The 19,509-nt window shown below is 41.8% G+C and overlaps 2 protein-coding genes across 2 annotated transcripts; one reads left to right on the top strand and one right to left on the bottom strand.

Moving 5' to 3' along the window:
• Positions 1-5,960: 5,960 nt before the first annotated feature.
• On the top strand, positions 5,961-12,140 carry T265_07761 (hypothetical protein; the record flags this gene model as incomplete). Its single annotated transcript, XM_009173366.1, has 5 exons — positions 5,961-6,099; positions 7,372-7,528; positions 8,768-8,963; positions 10,886-10,999; positions 11,889-12,140. The coding sequence occupies 5 exons, from the start codon at positions 6,011-6,013 to the stop codon at positions 12,047-12,049; spliced, it is 717 nt and encodes a 238-aa protein (XP_009171630.1).
• Positions 12,141-14,501: 2,361 nt separating this feature from the next.
• On the bottom strand, positions 14,502-18,425 carry T265_07760 (hypothetical protein; the record flags this gene model as incomplete). Its single annotated transcript, XM_009173365.1, has 4 exons — positions 14,502-14,699; positions 15,630-15,776; positions 17,267-17,598; positions 18,356-18,425. 4 exons carry the CDS (start codon positions 18,423-18,425, stop codon positions 14,502-14,504), a joined length of 747 nt encoding a protein of 248 aa, XP_009171629.1.
• Between the last annotated feature and the right edge of the window lie 1,084 nt (positions 18,426-19,509).

The following is a 19,509-nucleotide window of genomic DNA, read 5'->3' as shown; positions in this document are numbered from 1 at the left end:
CATCGCCTCCGAGGGGACCTAATTCTTACTTCTGCCCTGCTGAACGAAGCTCGGCAAACAGGTTTTTTACCGTTGGCCCAGTAAACATACGGCGGGGACATAGTAAGAAAATTTTCAAGCTCAGAGCACACACACTCATTAGGCTAAATTTTTCTCACTTAGGGTAGTAGGCGCTTGGAATGACCCTTCTCCGACGGTTGTCCGCGCTTCTTCTAGTACCCATTTTAAGGCAATACTAGACATTCACTTATTCGAACCTTTACGCTGGCTAGCATACTGCCGATAAGATAACAACTGAGCTACACCATTTTTCGCTCGTGGCTTGCAGGTGAACGGCAGCCGTTGACCGACAAGAAAAAAGCATACGGGAAAGTTGGGCGCAAGCCTCGATCCTATGTATCAATCCGTGAATCCGTGAAGAAGCCGTTTCTATCGAACAGATCTGTGAAATTAGCCACGATCTACGCTTCTTGAGCGCCGGCATCTCCTGGGGGTACTCAACGCTTCGTTTTTAGGCAACCGCTGTTTCTGATATACGCTGACAACCTTCCAGATGCTCTTGCTAGTCCAGGCCTACCTTTCGCGGACGACTTGCTGTCCTGGATTCCCAGTGCCGGTGTCTACCAAATGGATGTAAACGCCGCAAGTGAATGGCCGTTGAACTGGCATCTCCATCAGAATGGCGAAAAGTGCCTCCATATTTCATATGGAGACTCAGTGAATATCTTTTTGGTGCGTGGTGAGAAAGGACCAGAAAACATCACGAGGATAAATGCGAAGAAGGATTTGAGTGTCTGGTTCTCCTCAAACTTGTCCTTCTCACTGTACACGAGAAATCGAACAAAAAGGCATTCGGCTTTCTACGGATGATTCGGCGCATCTTCTCGCGCATTACTCGCATGAACTTCGAAATACTCTACGGGGCCTACGTCAGACCGCTCCTTGAATCTGCCAATCAAGTTGTCTACTAAAGACGCAAGAAGCACGAAACGTTCATTGAGCGTGTCCAGTGTAGTGGTCTGGCTACTAAATAAGTTAGTTTACCAGGAGTGTGTGGCAAAGAAATAAAAATGCTTACGCTAGGTTGGGTGTACAAAAATAAAGAGATCAGACGGAACAGACTCACCAACAATTGTTCTCTTTAAAATAGTTCGTCATTGGCCCAGATCAGCGAATAAATAATGATCCAATTATGTTGGTCCAGAGGTCTTCTGAACAGTTCCCACATATAATAGATTCCGAAGATGTCTGAAATGTTTTGGTACCAGAGTTAGTACATGAGACTCGCGAATGACCGCTGCAAGCGCGAGCGAAATCAGAAGAGAGAGTCGAAGCACGTGACCACGCCTGTATTATGTGAAATTGTACAGGTGCGCGTTTTTGTAGTTTTTCGTATTCAAACAAAAAACTATTATGCAATTGATGAAATACGTAGTGTTACAATGGAAGTAAAATAAAGGTACAAAACGCCACACCAGCTAGCTTGTCGGGACGCCTTGGCAGATCCCATCTAAGTAACAACACCAAATGACTCACTAAAGATGTTCATGTGCGAGGATATCCACGGACCCAAGTGCGAAGTCGCGATTCGTTATAGAAACTGTTGTCGTAGTGTTACATGGAAGTAAAATAAAGGTACAAAACGCCACACCAGCTAGCTTGTCGGGACGCCTTGGCAGATCCCATCTAAGTAACAACACCAAATGACTCACTAAAGATGTTCATGTGCGAGGATATCCACGGACCCAAGTGCGAAGTCGCGATTCGTTATAGAAACTGTTGTCGTCAGTCAACGTTGCAGACAAGTCACTTCTTGTCTGGTGATTCACGCTGCGGGATGTGGAACAAAACAACTCACGAGGGAGACAGTGAATGCGGATGCACTGCACAAATTAGACGAAAGCTACACCCTAAACCCACCTATTCATCCAACGGCCCCATCAAGGGGTCACTATGTCTGAGAAGATTACACCTTGCAATGTACCTGGTATAACGCGTAGTGGTCGTTATAAAAAACAAAGAAGACTTACTGGCTGTGGGAAATACCATGGTTTGTTGGGTGGGACGCCTGCCGTAACGATAGAGGCCTTTTCCCATACAGGTCGCGAAATCCTGCTCCATTCTGGGTTTGAGTAGACATGAGGGCGAAATGATTGTAGTCTTGAGACTATCTCCAAATCCAATACACAGGATAAAATGTGAATAAACCAGCATTTCCATAAAATGCTACATCGTCTATACGGAGACTATACCCGAAGCCATTAGCAGCCAGTAAAATGCGGATTCCATTGTGGACGCCGAGTATGTTTTAAGCTTTCGAATGAATAGCATCAACTATCAAAGCTTTATGTCAAAGATTCCTTCCTTCTAACTACGGTTTCAGAGAAATTTAGGATATGTATCTAAGGTTTTGCCCAGCTTCCTGCTAGTGGATGTACCCATTGAATCAACGGCCTACGGAAACGTCCATTTTATCCAAGCTTCAGAAATATGAACAATCAAAAAGCACATAGGTTCTTCATGATCTGTTAGCTCATCGATTATTCTGAAAATTGTTTGAATCTTTCATCAAGTGTGATACTTCATTGAGACTGTTGTGTGGTATTTTAATCATTCCCCAGATGCCATTGATAATTAATATATATTTCTGCGCTATCCACTGGACTCTTGGGATCATTGCGGGCTTACCAGAAGCTTTGAAAGGCAGTAAGCTATTTACTGGATCCATTGTGACACTCCAGCCTAATCATAACGGTTAAATTTCTCTTACTGACGGACTTGTACTCGTGGCATATGCCTTCTGGTTCCAAAAATAATGCGGGAAGTGGTCTGAAAGATGTCGTAGGAATCGCATCTTGGTCAGCTTGTTGCCGTATATTGATTGGTAAATTGGCTGCAAAGTTATGGAATAAGAACATCAGAAACGTTGCGAGGGGTTCACCGTTACACTGGAGAGTCAGAGGGCTTTAAACACCCAGAAGGCGTGGGCTACATACGTACCATACAGAATGTAGTATGTGATGCTGCTTCCTGTACCGAAATCTACAAGAACATCTCCTAGTGAAAAGCATGGCGGTGATGTACGCTCCTTAGAGGCAACTATTAATGATCCGTTTGATCCTGGCTAACTAAGATTAACTGCAAACAATCTGATCAGCCTTGGCAAACAACAAAACTGGCAAGTGCCCGGACCACTTAAGATGCCACTGCAAAAACGTCAAAACGGCTTAGTTTTTTGTCTTTAGGTTCACAACTGAAGAGGGAGCATCTGTTTATGCGTCCAGAGTGTTTAGGATAAAGCGAAACGATAAGCTACTGGAAGACTCTTCAAATGTCCTATATCACAAAGGGAATCGGTGTTGACAGTAAAAAGGTTCAGTTATCCAGGAGCAAACTAATCAAGAGGTTCATCAATTTTGGAAGCAGAGGACTATGTGTGACATCCGTCCTAATAAATGCAAAAGTCTGCAGTTTTCTCCGGTAAGTAGGCCGAATTCACATGACGAGAAGTTTGATCACTGACCCTCTGGGAAGCTTATTAGCAAAGGATATCATGGAAATCGAATTTTCCCTAAACTGATACATATCGTGCTGATAAAAACGGAACACTTACAAAGCAAAAGGGATGGCTCCATATGCCAAGTAAATCCTGAGGTTTTGCAGCTGACAGATTTCGAATTCCTGTTGTGCCGCATTAGTCCTTGAGACTGCTCAGCATCTTGCTTGGTGAACAACAAAAAACTCCTTGCACATATTATCAGTGAAATAAAAGCATTGAATAATGACTGTTAGGCCATGTCTCAGGGAAAACTAGTATCTGTCTTAGAGGACTTCAGTAACAGCGACCGTATCTATGTTTACTCAGTGAAAAATCGCAATATCACAACTGATGCGTGGTGAGTGGAATTGATGTGTACCATAGAGGCAGCAACAACAAGTTTGTCACTGTCTTCTGCGAGCGGTTTCAGCTACCTATGGGATGTTTGTAGAGAACAGATAAGCATACTGCACCAGAAATCTTTTCCTTCGGAAAAGAACAGCCACAGTCACTCAGAAACCGCAAGGTTCAAACTGCAACCTGCAACATAATCTATTGGTCGGGTTATCGGTCCATAAGGTACCATAATTATCCTCGGAAAAATTCACGCATTTCAGTTGTGAACAGCGGATGTGGGAAATTTGAGACAAACTGAACATTGCTTGCAGATGAAGCGCAAAGGAGAGCCTACAGCTACTTCACTTGTTGCCTTCATCGTTTTGGCGAGCTGTCAACGCTAGTTGATAAATCCAGGGGCATTTTCTCAACCGGACACTGCCACAGGTTCGCTTGGGGATAAGGCATTTTTCTTTCTGTCTCGTTTGACTGCCTAGTCATCGGGAAACATCGAATACGAACCATTGGCCTTTTTAAAGCCTTGAGACGCACACAGTTTTCAGGTTTAGGATGATTGGCATTCTCTCAGTCTTTCCCATTTTGAGACTATATTGATGGCGCACACAGTCAGTGTCCGCATTATCTCGAGGCAAAGCCCTAGTACTCAGCAACTGAAAGACCTGTAAGTATTACACTGATAATCGTTCGGCTAACTGTAAAGTGAATAAAATGTATCATGCTAGACTATATGCTTGTAAATAATGATGCCCAACCTTGACTTGTTGCTCTGCATGTCTGTGTAGTGAAACTTGTGGAGGCAGTGATAGGGTGGACTCGAGTTCCAGACAGAGACATTTACGCTGAAATAGTCCTTGTTGATTTCTTTTAGGATCGGGACTGTGCGAATCACCGCGCCTGGTTTTAATGCTCCCAGAGTGAGGCTTCTTGGCAGCGTAACTAATTTGGGCAGAGGATTTTTCTAAAGAATCGCTTTCCGATTTGAAATCAAACGTCATTACCAACCGCTGTAGGAAAAATCGACGCCTCACACAACACAATACTCGGTTGAGTACTGTTTCACCTTTTACTCAGCAGGATATCTAGGCAAGAAAGTTCACTTTGCTTTTTCTCATTGATCTGAAATTATGTTAGTTGCAGTTAACTTAGCAGACCTTGTTGAACTCTAGCAGACAGGACACTGTTCAGCGGGCAGTTGACTGATTACATCTCAGAAGCAACAACAAGAATTGTTGCATCTTTACAGCCTAACGGTCAGTATACGCATTTTGATGGCATATCACCACATAGTGTAAGTTCTGAGATGTTGTACACATGATGGATTGCCGATGCTCCGTGGATGTTTGTTTTGACATCCTTCCAGTCACATTTAAAATTAGACGTGTTAGCTTTCCATTCTGTGTCTTAAACGGAAAATCTGTTGCTGAATTATATACAGAGGCTGGTCATCAGGACAACGTCGGAAATATGCAAATTCAGCCAGCTTTAAAATGTGAGGAGAAAAACCTAAAAAATGACGTCTGAAATGGCTATTGAAGTTTCAGACATCTTATGTAGGAAATTGATTTCGCATCACGTTTTGTATGATTAAGAGAGATACCAAATTTTTTGCTGTTCTCAGCTGTTTGGATTATCAATTTGCGTTAGGTGATGTTCAACCTAAAAATTTTTGAAGTGGTTTAACCACCTTATTTGTTTTGTCAAGATGCGAACCAGGAAAAATCTTCCCGCCGACAAGTGTGGGATATTTGCTCTCATATGCAACTGAATTATTCAGAAAATTCCGTGATAGAAGTGATGACGCATCTCTACTCCGTAAAGATAGGTGGAATACACGTTGTGAAATACTTACATTACTTTTGGTTTTCCATGCAGAAAAGGGCACCTTGTACCAACTACGTAAACATTATGAAGATTTGTTTCATTTCGTACGTGTAGGTGCTTTTATGGTTCGTTGCAATCCATTTGAATTAAACAAAATAATCATCACCTTGGCCTCGAGCTATCTCGTGGAGCTTCCCGATGAGTTTTCAAAATTCCTGTCTACTGTTTATTCACTCGATTGCAGGTATCAATCCGCTGTGGTTGCCGGCATTCAAGGAGCAACCCGTCAGTAGGATGGACCGGTATTTCAACGTCTTAGATGAGGATAAAAATGGGGCCATTGACATAAATGAACTCGAAATGTGGATAGAAAAGTCTTACAGGTTAGTTGCTTGTAGTTCACTCGCATGGTCGTTTCAACGTTTCTGGAAGTTTGGGATTTAGTTATCAAGAGATGACATTTCAGGCTTCTTGACAGTTTTTAGATATGAAGGATCTGTTATTCCCTTTTAAATATATTACTTCGAGCGTTTAGTAAAATGATAGAACTTTTGTAAAACCACTTAAAATTGCCATCAAAGTCTTTGTAATGTATTACTCGTAAGGTTGCTGAAAATCCATCGACAGCCCACGACCGGTTTCGCCCTTCTTGGGGCTCATCAGGTAGGCGCAGTCCCAGGGTTTCCGTCAACCTTATGTTCTACTTGAAACCAAATTGCACTAAATTAGTGAATATATTCTCATTTGCAGACTAATTTAGTTCTTTCGAGATGGATTCTGTCGATGAATTTTCAGCAACCTTATGAGTAGTGCATTACAAAGTTATACATGTATCGCGATATTTCAAATATCGTAGCGACGGAAACATAAGGCGGCCTGGTGCAGCACATCCAGTTGCCTGAGAACATCAAAAACGAGAGATTCAGCTGGGTTCCAGGTGAGTCTCTCGAAAGAACCAAATTAGTTTGCAAATGAGTGCATATTCAGTACCATCAAAGTCATGTATGTTAAGGAGAGCATAAATTCCTCAAAGCTTTGTACTACCCTTCATCGTTCATTTTGTTATAAAGCCGACTATGGCGCGTGAATGATTTGGCCGAGTAAATTATTTGTTCCCTACTGGACATTTGCACTGGGCACTTTATAGCCATTGATGTTAATCTAGTTCTGGAAGTTAGAAGATCCGCTTACTCCGCCCCTGCTTTTACTTAGGACAAATCCTTTCGTTGAGCCTCCATCGTGACTGTATTCTGTCACGAGGTTGTGTACAGCTCTACTTTTTCCTCTGTAGTGTGGTTCATAGGAGACGCTAAAAGTGCTAAAGGCTGTTATATGCATTACAAGCTGAGGCTCATGGAAGGAGCTTTTGTTCCACCTTTCACTGCTGCTCTTACTCATAGACGTTGACTAAGCACACTACCACAAAAGCAGTCTTGGAAGAGTGCAACACAAAACATGCCAAATGAGGAAGCATGTAACTGCCAAATGACAACGAATTTTTTCCTTTCCTGCCTATTGATATCTTTTTCTGGATAGGGATTTTCAAGTGTATGTTGTAAGGCAGGTCCCTTTAGATGAGTTTTAACTTGCGTTTACTTGCAATATTTTGCTTAGAATGACCATAACATTAATAAAATCTCGCTGATGTTTTGAAGATCAAACGACAAAACACGTGCTGAGGAGAAATTAAGGTCATGTGATGAAAACAGTGATGGATATCTATCATTTGAGGAGCACTTGCAATGTACATTTGGACTTAGTTCAGAAGAACTGGTTTATCGTGTGGATCCAAACCTAGAGACCATTGTTCGAGTAAGTTGAACTGTGTTCTTCACTGATTTGGAAACTGAGCAACATTGTCTTTGGTGTGAATATCCAGAGCTTGCGGCAATTGATTGTTTAAAGGCTTCCATCCTGTCCTTATTTCATTGGTGTTAGACTTATGCAAGTGCTAGAATTCTCAAGTACGTTTCCACTTATGCAAAGCGAGACCTATTGTCAGTTTAGGTAGCGATAATTTTCCAAAAGACTTCAAAAATACTCCCATTGGCTGGTATGACAGTGAGTTTGTCCCATTTTTTGTACAGATATAACTGAGATATGTGGAAGTGTGATGGCTCAGTGGTTAAGGCGCGAATCAACTGACCGGGAGGCCCGTGGTTCGAAACCAACCTCTGCCTCTAGACTTCTCCTGCCTAGGCTTAGGCAACCTGGCAGTATCCTAGCCCTCGTGCTTTCTTCTGGTAGCATGGCAGTTTGGCATCGGAAAGGTGCTGAACGGACTTAGGTACGTCGGTGACAGAGTTCACTGCTGTTCTTTCTCCGCTGGCTAGGGGTTGACACAAATCTATATCCAGTCTTTCACCTAGGTAGAGGGTAACAATAATTTTTGGGAAACATGCAGCTAATAATTTTCTACTGAGAGCGTGTTCACAAAGAATTAATTCATTCCGAGTCATATCAACGCTTTTGGTTGGTTTAAATTGCATAGATCAAAGTCAATGAAAAACGCTGTAGTGCATTATTCTCGAATTGATTTTTTATCAACACATGTGTAATAACAAAAAGATGCTCTTTGACTTACCTTCTGATCTGCGGCAATTTTTTGTTAGAAGCGGATAGAGGAGATTTAGAGCAGGATCCCTCGATTCCACCTCCCACTAAAAATATACACAACACATTTACGTGCTTGTGGCCAAATCAGTAAATCTGTCCATAAATTTACCAGCATTTTTCAGATCCATCCCATTTAAGCTACTAGTAAACTTTTACCAGCCAAGTCCACTTTGAAAAGTATAAAGTCACACAAGGGCTGTCAAGTTTGTTTTGGGTTTCTTTTCTGTTCATACCGTCTAGTCCTCTGATCGTCGGTTTTGCATCTGTGCATGCTGACTACAGTTTATCACCATTACAATCATCATCATCATCATCATCAGGGCAGCAACCGCAACAACGACTGAAAAAAACGCAAACTTGCTGTAGAATAGTTCTAGCTGCTCACCTTTAACAATAATACTGTTACTAGTCATATTACTTTCGCACATCTTTCAGGTAGCAAATGCGGAACAGGTACGATTTAACGGTGTGGATAGGAACAAAGACGGAAAACTTTCACGTTCGGAACTCGTAATGTTTTTGTCACCCCAAAATTACCATTCAATGGCGGATGTCGAGCTGCAGGTCGGACTGACTCGTTACGACACTAATCACGACGGCATTGTAACCCTTGACGAGTTTCTTTCTACATGTAAGTCGTCTTAGATAGTCACTTGATGATAAGTCTTATTTACAAGGTCGCTGGAATTTCCTCTACAGCTCGCTGTCACTTTCATCACTCTTACAGTTTATCGGGTCAGCGCAGTCCCCGAGCACCCCAGGAAATTTTGGACACCTTATTGCTCGCAAGTGATGATATACACTCATGTGTATATTAGTGTTAACAAGAGGCTATGGCGAGTTCCTTGTTTGGGATATTCCCTTAGGGTTTCAAAAAGCCGTTTCGTTTTGTGTACTCATGGAGTGACATACTACCTGTAATTTTGCCGAAACCTCGTCGATGGTCCGTTGCTGGTAATTAGATCTGCATTGGATTTAAGGGCATCCTGATGATCTGGATAAGTATTAGGCTAGAAGTTGCAGTTGGACGTTACCTTGACCGATGGGAAATCCTGGGGAAGCAGCATAAGCAGATCCTCATTCTTTTCGCGTAACCGCGGTAATTTCATGTTTTGAGTAGCGTAGTTAAAGAAAAATTTTGTTACATTATCTCGGTTTGTAAATGAGAATCATCGATTTCTAGAAAAGCTGGTGGAAAGGCACGGAAGGGACATTACTTCCAATCCCAGTTGACAGATGAGTGACACTGAACTGATGACTAAAATTTCCTATGGATTAAGTGACTATGATATCTTCTGAGGGAATTATTCTTAAGGGAATCATGTTTTACATACAGTCCACGCTAATGTAGGTGTGTTAGAATAAACAACCGTTTGCTTAGATGAAATCACCGAGGAAGATTAAACAGAAGTTTTATTATAACTGATTCTTACCCCGTGGGACAGATATAGTTCAAATATTGATTAATCTGGGAGTGTTCTGATAAAGACTCACAAAACCGTAAAATCGACAGTCGGCTCTTTCGGTTTGTTCAATACCAGATACACATGATATGATTGTACACCTTCTGTTTGCTTACAGGGGATTGCCAAAATTAGGCAAGAAGCATTGCGGCTTTCTGTGATTCAGGACTTATTTGCTGGCCGGGTGCAGTTTGCCTTCGAGGTGGCTATTTTATTCAACATTAAAAACAGTGACGTTTAATGTGCTATGGTTCCATCTTTAGGTATAAGCCTCCCAGTTCTTGGCCCCTACGATCACTGATGCGCTAGTTATAAATTGAACATTTGTGTATCTAATGTGTCGGTTTAACTCTCCATCCAGTCAGGTTGCCTCTTTTCGAGATGTCGCAGTGTTCCACGGCCTTTTTCCTTATTGATGTTGCAAGTTATAGAGGCACTTTGGGTGGGTTCGTTAACTTCTGTTCACTCAAATTAACCCGGCCCAGAACAATATTTGACCCCCATATCCGACTTTGTTTTAGCAAACGTTTGTGCTTTCACAATAGGAGTGATTTCTCTGCCCAGTAGTCCCATGTGCAGGCTTGTTGTGACATGTTCCCCAACTATGTATGTGCACCCGTTTATTTCTAGGTCACTTTAGAAGAAGTACCACTTTCCTCTCAGGGCCTGACTCAATGACTTCTCAAGGTGTTTTGTGAACTTTCATGCTACCAGCACCTTAACAGATATTTGCGATTTGAGTACTCTTTTTAGCAGCGCCACTGTCCTGTACCAATCATCAGAAAAGGCAGAATCTAATTCGTCGGAATTGCAAATATTGCTTAATGTCCACCAGAAAATCTATCTTCGTAATTCTGTGACTCCTCACCCTACCAAGTATCACTTTGAAGTGACTCATATCATATGCGTCTGCTAGGATACACTAATATATTGCCTTAAGTATTACCATTTTTACAGTGTGCAAGAAATTGAACTCAGTTTAAATTTGGGCCCATCTGCTTGGTCCGGGCTACCGTGAATGCTTTGGTGCGAATTCTGGAAACCTCATCTTTTTTAAACCGTGTTCAAAGTAATGTTTTGTCACTTTTAGCTGGAACCCAAAATTCAAACGAATTGGATGATCTCGTTGACCAGTTTGCCAAACTGGATAAAAACCATGACAACAGGTTGACTGTGGATGAACTAAAACAATGGTTATTTCCAAGTAAGCTTGTGTAAGGAAATGCTGTGCAATTTGGTCAGTAGAGCTCAATTACCAACATAGCCAGTCTGTTACCAACGGAAACTCCGCATTTCGTGGTAGTGAAACATCAGCATCGGCACTGATGTTACTTTACCACTGGATGAGCGACGAAGTTAGAATATCAAAAATAATTACGTTTCTGAACACCTCTTGACTCTTTAGTAAATTATGTACCTGCAACATGATTGGTGTGGTTGTCGTTGTAGACACGCCAAGAGCTGGTATTTATATGGGGAATTGTTGTACAATACCTCCTAAACTTTAGCCAGGAAATTTCGAGTATAACGCGTCTAAACCCACACCGTCAGCTGAGTTTGTTTTTATTTTGGCTGTTCCAGATTTAGTTTTGAGATCATTGGAGTTTCGTGTATGGATGTCCATTGAAGCTCAAACTTTTTGGTTAAGTTGACTGGTAATGCAGACATAATTGATGTCAAGCAAACTGGATTACACCAATTTGCTTAACGCGCCGTTCGATTTGGGCGCAAGCGTGACAATTCATTCATGGATATGCAATATACCCCGGAAAATTACACGCAAGGCAACAGCCGTTTGCGCATGCATGACAGTAGTGCTGTCGTGTGGAAATAAAATACGTATATTTGTTTGCTTTATTTGGGGCTTTTGCCGTCGGTCTCATGCAGTAATTAATGCAATGTTGAATTCATATCACAACATGCCAAAACCTTACTACTTACTGTGGTCTATCTTCAAACTTATTTCTCTTAAGTGAGGACTGCAATTCACACATTATAAAGAATTATTTGTCATGAGTTCGGGAGTTTGCTTCCTTTTGTTTGAATACAGCGGAACGAGTTCCCCTTCGGGACTAATTACTCTTACGTTTCAGATGCATCTTCAATGGCAGCAGTTGAAGCCAAAAATATATTTGCTATTATCGATGCTGATAATGATGGCAAGATATCTGTTCCAGAGCTCCGAAGTCGTACTAGTGCGTTTGCACACGAAACATCTACATCATATCCTGGAACCCCATTTGAGGAATTCTGAATATGAAGGGCACGGTATTTTATAAAAACTTGCCTCATTTTCCTCTGCTTACATTCCTAATCTGTTGGCAGAATGATTCCGCTGATTGACTTACAATATCCCGTTAGTTACTTCTGTTGTGACTTGTTCCTTCCTGAATTTGACCTGTATATAGCATACGTGCGTATAGCATCTTTTCGCAACTTTTGTACATGATCGTGTAACACAGTTTCGTAGAGTTACGTGCGGGAATAAGCTTTGACGTGTGCTTATTTTAGCGGTTTCAGCACAACACAGAGTATTGCTGCCCTCGTTGAACAATTTTTACAACCCCATAAACAAAGAACAAAGATTACAAACCAACGGTTTAGCGAGATACATAATGTGATTTGACTTTTGATAGGTGAAGGCAGCGCCAACTGCGTGAATTAGATCCCAGAAACCCAGGTCTGTAGTCCTAGAAATGGAATCTATGACACCTTAGGTCAGAAGTCTCTACTCAGTAGTTGTTTCCAACTTACGGAAGTAGTTAATACTATTATAACAATAAATTAATAAAATGATACAATAAAATATGATAATATAATAATGTAAAAATGGCGGAGTAATACCGTATCACCATACTCAAAATCATTATTCCATACCACAGTCACGCCTGCAATTTATCAGCCATTATTCCATCCTTAAGAATGGGTTGTCAGCTGGTAAAAGAGATATGCCCGCCATCAGCTTTGTTCCAGTGCCGACCAACCCCTGAATAAAACCACGAACCTCCTCTTGGTGTTAGGAATATCCTTCCCCTGCCCTATCATGCCAGTTAGTTCATAGTAAAAAAGGAGGTGATTAATTCGAGTACTCTTGTTATCAGACGCTGTCAACTGTGTCTATTCCACCCAGTGAGACGATTTACACCCGAGACAGGTTTGTCTGCACTATCAACTGAGTTTGCTGAACTCACCAAGTTTACTCCCGAAACCTGTTCTTGCTTGAGCGTTTTGTGTGATGGATGAGAATATCAGGCTAATCTCTTTCTGATGTGGACCAAGTAGAACAGTTGATCCAGAGCAGTTGGGGGAAGCGATAGGTATTCAAACAAAAAACTTCAAAGCCGTCCACAGGTGTTTTTAAGTAGTCCGACGGGTTACAGGCGAACACAACCACAAGAATTATCGGACCGTGGTTTGAATCGTCAGGCTAACCGTACACATCTCTCCGTACAAATGTGCTTGCATGACCATTCCTGAGAAGTGTTTTTTGATAGAGACTGATGTTGACGTATATTCAACGAAAAGAATATCTGAAGTTTCAATCTGGGTTTACTTGTATAGAGTGGAGATCTTAAGAACCAGCGATCTTGTCTACAGGCCCGATATGACACCGAATCAAAACTTGTGCGGCAATTTGCTTGTGAGCTACATGTATCTACTCAGCCTGCATAATGCGCAGGCTGAGATTGGTTCTCGAGTGGCAAATTTTAGAATATTTTCAATGTACCCGTCCAATGATGTCAGTGTAGGCTTCGGGGTGGCTTAGGACGGTTGAAAAGCCAATTATGTTCAGTTAGTGTGACTTCTTGGTAATATCATTTTATTCCTCCTCCTCCTCCTCCTCATCATCATCATCATCGACAGCATGACATCAGTGTTCAACACCGATGCTTTACTGCCATACAACCATGATTTATTTGAAAGCCTTATTGTAAAGAAAAGACTAAAGATGAACGAGAAGGGATTTAGCGCTCGCCTAATACAATCATTCCGAGGTGCTTACACCTCCAGACACTCACTCAGACAATCTGGTTAGAAACTGACCATACGAACGTCACTTATATCGGCTGACAGTCGTATCTTTCAGTACCTCCAACCAAGTGTAGTGGGGATCACGCGGTCCACATCCCGGAAAGGGAGCAGGACTGACAGCAACCAAACGCTTCGTAATCTCCTGCATACTCCTCTGCCAGGTCAAGGGTTGGCCACCTCTCTGTTTCCACCGGAGCAGCTGACAGTTCAGAAAACATCATTTGCGTACAAATGCAAACTTCCTACTCGCACTTCATCAATAGCTAGGGTTTTGACTAGTTTTAGTTGTAACACAGTCTGTCAGCGATGTCTGAAGTTGAGACGGATAGTCAGCATTCAGCGCGTAAGAGAAACAAATTACCGGCATGTTGGTGAGGCAACTTCAAATTTTGATGTCTCCACGAGCCATAGATGGTAAACATAACATTAAACGCGAGGGTATTCTGTTTCAGGTTGATTCCAAATAGTGATTTGGCGGAAGGTTAGTTTTTATAAGTATAAAAATGAAATTTTATGATCCCTATTAACTGCGGCATAGTAGATTTCTTCAAACAGGTCATTTATTTTTGCAGGGATGCAGCTTGCGGGCCTAAGCAGCCCCCCCAAAATTTTCAATCCAGAAAGAACTGCCCACCAGAAAACAAAGAACGTAAATGGTGCAATTTGACAATGTATCACCATAGATAATTCGAAATAATGAGCATTCCGGTCGTCACAACACAGACTAGTCGCCAGTCAGTACCTCGCTGACTTGGATGAGAGAAGTTGCATAGATATCCCTGACAGCAGTAAGCGGTTTTCTGGTTCTTGCAGATGGAGGTTGTGCCTTGATTACAAAGGCGGTCTGAGGATTGATCTGGCTGAGTAATCAGCTACGTGGATGAAGGAGCAGAAGTGGATAGAAATAGTACGTAAGAAAGACGCGGTTTTGACTGCACTGCCGGGTAAAAGTGACGGCACCGAGTCGCAAGACATCCGTGAACAAATATGTTTGAACAACGAGAAGGGATTTAGCGCTCGCCTAATACAATCATTCCGAGGTGCTTACACCTCCAGACACTCACTCAGACAATCTGGTTAGAAACTGACCATACGAACGTCACTTATATCGGCTGACAGTCGTATCTTTCAGTACCTCCAACCAAGTGTAGTGGGGATCACGCGGTCCACATCCCGGAAAGGGAGCAGGACTGACAGCAACCAAACGCTTCGTAATCTCCTGCATACTCCTCTGCCAGGTCAAGGGTTGGCCACCTCTCTGTTTCCACCGGAGCAGCTGACAGTTCAGAAAACATCATTTGCGTACAAATGCAAACTTCCTACTCGCACTTCATCAATAGCTAGGGTTTTGACTAGTTTTAGTTGTAACACAGTCTGTCAGCGATGTCTGAAGTTGAGACGGATAGTCAGCATTCAGCGCGTAAGAGAAACAAATTACCGGCATGTTGGTGAGGCAACTTCAAATTTTGATGTCTCCACGAGCCATAGATGGTAAACATAACATTAAACGCGAGGGTATTCTGTTTCAGGTTGATTCCAAATAGTGATTTGGCGGAAGGTTAGTTTTTATAAGTATAAAAATGAAATTTTATGATCCCTATTAACTGCGGCATAGTAGATTTCTTCAAACAGGTCATTTATTTTTGCAGGGATGCAGCTTGCGGGCCTAAGCAGCCCCCCCAAAATTTTCAATCCAGAAAGAACTGCCCACCAGAAAACAAAGAACGTAAATGGTGCAATTTGACAATGTATCACCATAGATAATTCGAAATAATGAGCATTCCGGTCGTCACAACACAGACTAGTCGCCAGTCAGTACCTCGCTGACTTGGATGAGAGAAGTTGCATAGATATCCCTGACAGCAGTAAGCGGTTTTCTGGTTCTTGCAGATGGAGGTTGTGCCTTGATTACAAAGGCGGTCTGAGGATTGATCTGGCTGAGTAATCAGCTACGTGGATGAAGGAGCAGAAGTGGATAGAAATAGTACGTAAGAAAGACGCGGTTTTGACTGCACTGCCGGGTAAAAGTGACGGCACCGAGTCGCAAGACATCCGTGAACAAATATGTTTGAACTCTTTCTTTTGGTTTTATCACTGATCCTTTAGGATTGTTTCGCAAATCAGGAGTTTGTTCACCCAAGAGGCTTAATGTGTAACAAACAGAGGATGCTCACAGTATTACGTGGTGTGCCGATTTGATCAAAATCTTTCGTGGTCAAATAATTGGCCTCAGATATGACTGGTTTGCTATCGTTATCTACAGATGAGGTAAAAACATGCCCGTTCATTGTTCCTGGTAGATTTGCGGTGGTGAGTATAGAGTTTGTAATGAGCATCTGAAAAATCTTGAACCTCTGGAGATTTTCAGTAATTATTTACCGTAGCCCTTCAACATTAATAAGGGTGTGGGATTAAAATGAATTATGCCTTTCCAGACAAGTTTTCTACCATAAATGGGAATAGAAATAGCAACAATAAAGTGCCAATCAATAGTCTAAATCTCTTGAAATCATAACACAATTTAGCTGATAACGTGTCTCGAACAAGATTTGACTATACTTCCTGAAGCTAAATTCTGGTTTCATTGAGTTCATGTCATTAACTTTTTGAAAGTCTCTAAAAGACTTTACCTTCTGACAAAGAAGGTAACATCGGTTTCGCAATCTTCAAAATGATTACAAACCTCAGGAAATGAATTTATGGCAATGCCAATGAGGTGAAGAAATAACGAACAGTTTGCTTAAGGTTGTGAGTTAGTCAGAAATAATCTACATAGCAATGTAGAGTGAATTGTTCAAACAAGGCAAACTGGTCTAACATCGGTGGAGACATTCTCCCCACATTTAGGTTATGGTAGGGTGCTAGTACAGAAGTTTTGTCCATCTTAAATGTAGGACAAAGCCCTCATAGAAAGCTAACTGAGAGGATCTAAGCATGGAGAGTTTGGTTTACTTGATAGTATGATAATTCAGCTAGGTGGAATGTTGAAAAGACCACACATTTCGGACCAGAAACTTTGCACAGTGAACCAACTAGATGATCTTACATCGTGAATTTAAGCCTCCAGTACGCGGACGATTATAGTCTCGAACAAGGGTCCTAGGTTTTGCGATAGTGTATACATGGACGCTCCAATAATCTTAGCAACAAAGCCCGGATGAATATAAACGCCGTGTGTCCTGGCCACCAGAGTGACTCGTAGAGAATAAAGTCAACTCATTTAGACTAAACTTAGAGCACTGGACTTAAACGTTTTGAGAATCAGCATTAGCCACACTGATGCTTTACTACCAATATCTACTACACTTCATCAAATTTGCGAACCACAATCGATTAAAAAACAATTTCGTTCAGGTATGCGTTGCCGAACGAACGTTTTGAGTTACCAATGAACACCTAGAGTCGAGCGTTCATACGATAGAATGCTTAGCAAACTTACCACGCATTCGTTGCACCCACTCCTAACAGGCTGTTTGCCACCTCTCTGTAGATCACAGTTTGTGCAGTGGTAGCAGTCGTACTTTTTTTGAAACTGTTGAAATGTTATTTTCAAGCCATAATCACCCACGAAATTTTCAAAAGTTAATCCCATCATTGGGGGAATCGGAGGATTGTGGATAGATGCTTTCGCAGTCAGCCAGCGGGATAATTTGGCCTTATCTACTGCTGGTTTGTCATGCTTTGCAAACACAGAAAGAAGTAGTAGCGTTGCCAGGCATAGGAGGACGAGAACCAAGTTGTGGGTTGGAGGCATCACTGAATTCTCTCCAACTGGAAACCGTTCACGTGAAGAATCTAATCAATTTCCTGCCACAATTCAAATATAGATGAGGCAGTTAGATTATACTTGCAGTGAACTGATATCTCTCTCCATTTGAGGTCTGGCTACGTAACAATACGCGAATGAATTTAACTGTGTATTTCAACTGAGCTTCTTTGCAAATGATGCACTGCAATTATTCTCGAAGTGATCTGATCACCAAAGAGATCATTTTTTGAATGATTGCCGCCCAATTAATCGAACCATCCATCCTAAAGTCAGCAATTCATTCATTCAATTCTTCTGTCCTTCATTCCTTCAGCGTGTCAGTCAGTTAATCAGTCAGCCAGTCACTGTATGAAGAGAGGAGTAACTTGTAGGCTTATTAATTATACTATGGTACGTAGTGGCCCTACTTCGTAGGTCTTGGTGAAGGGCAGGGATACAGTTCACAGCCTCATGTGACCAGGCCGATTGGAAATGCGCTTGATCTGAATGTTGGTGCGCACCCTGGTTTGACGCTACGAAGTACAGAACTGATTATGCTACACTCTGATAACGCCCAACCATTTTTTTGCTCCAGATGCCAGAACTGTCTCCGAAACACGATCCCTCTCTAATTCCACGCGCAACCGCCTACCCAGGCAACGGTGTTTTCGCTGTTTTTCCAACAGCGATCAGTCATCCTAGGCGAAGAATGAAACAACAACTTTTATTCAACCTCCATTATGTTTTTTTATTTAGATTTTACATTTATGCGTTACCAACCTAGGTGTATCAGATCGTTCATCATCTGCTCCTTCACACAAAACCGAAGCAGAATGTAGCGTCTCACCATTCTGCGAGGTACAGTACTAATGGAATGATGTTCATCCTGAGATGATGGACTACTTGAGCAGCGATAAAACGAAGGCTTCCATGTCAACCGTTAACCTTCAAGAATTCAAGAGTCTGTTTTCCAATTTGTAGTTACGAACGATTATAATGCGTCTCGTTTGCAAACAAGGAATTTATGGCCAGTCTTCCAATAAATTAAGTGTTCCAACTTAGTACCACAAAGGTGCAGGTACATTATATATATATATATAAGGCCAAAGAAACTGGGAACTTTGAGGTTCCACTACTTCAAAATGGTTAAATCATGCAATCATACAGCGGACGGTATAATTTCATCTATGTAATAATTATATACACATGAATAGATTGAACACAAAATGCTCTGAATCATCGTATTTCAACGGTAGGAATTGGTGTAAGAGTATAAAAATGCATTTTGCAAATATGGTGCATACTCAGTGTGACTGCAATGATACTTTTGCAAAAATTACGGCGCCTAATGTTCTTAATCGGACAGGGCGTCTGAGTAGCAACGGCTCGCCATACGACTGTCAAAAGCTATATGCAACTGATAACAGATTATTGATACACGGTGACTCTACTTAAATGTCTTCCTTTTGGGGATCTGTGGAAACATGACAATTCTGCTGGATTAGGTACATCAGTTCCATTACTTGAAGAAATTTGTTCCACCTCCATTGAACAGTCTATTGGAGAACTTCGTGACTACATTCACGAGCCTACTGTTGAGTTGAACTTAGAGGATATAAGATGCTGTTTGCGCTCTTTCGATAGCTGATGTCGAATTAGACTCAATAAGGTGGCAGAAAACCCCGGTAAAACAAAGTTTAGCCTAAAAAAATACGCACCGTTGGACCTTCCCGAAAATGCCGGAAACGGTTACATATGCATCTGGCTTTTCAGGTACTTTTTAGCACCAGTGAATTGTGACAACCATATAAGAAAAAACGAACCCATTTATGGTTCGTCTTAGTCGGACGAAGCTAATCACAAGCTGATGAGCTTCAACCAACACCTAAAACTGCGCATAGCAATTTGCTATTATTAGCTTATTTTCCGGCAAA

The sequence above is a fragment of the Opisthorchis viverrini genome (assembly GCF_000715545.1).
Source record: "Opisthorchis viverrini unplaced genomic scaffold opera_v5_183, whole genome shotgun sequence".
Classification (NCBI taxonomy): domain Eukaryota; kingdom Metazoa; phylum Platyhelminthes; class Trematoda; order Opisthorchiida; family Opisthorchiidae; genus Opisthorchis; species Opisthorchis viverrini.
The sequence above is the reverse complement of the archived record's forward strand: the minus strand, read 5'-3'. Positions and strand labels throughout refer to the sequence as shown.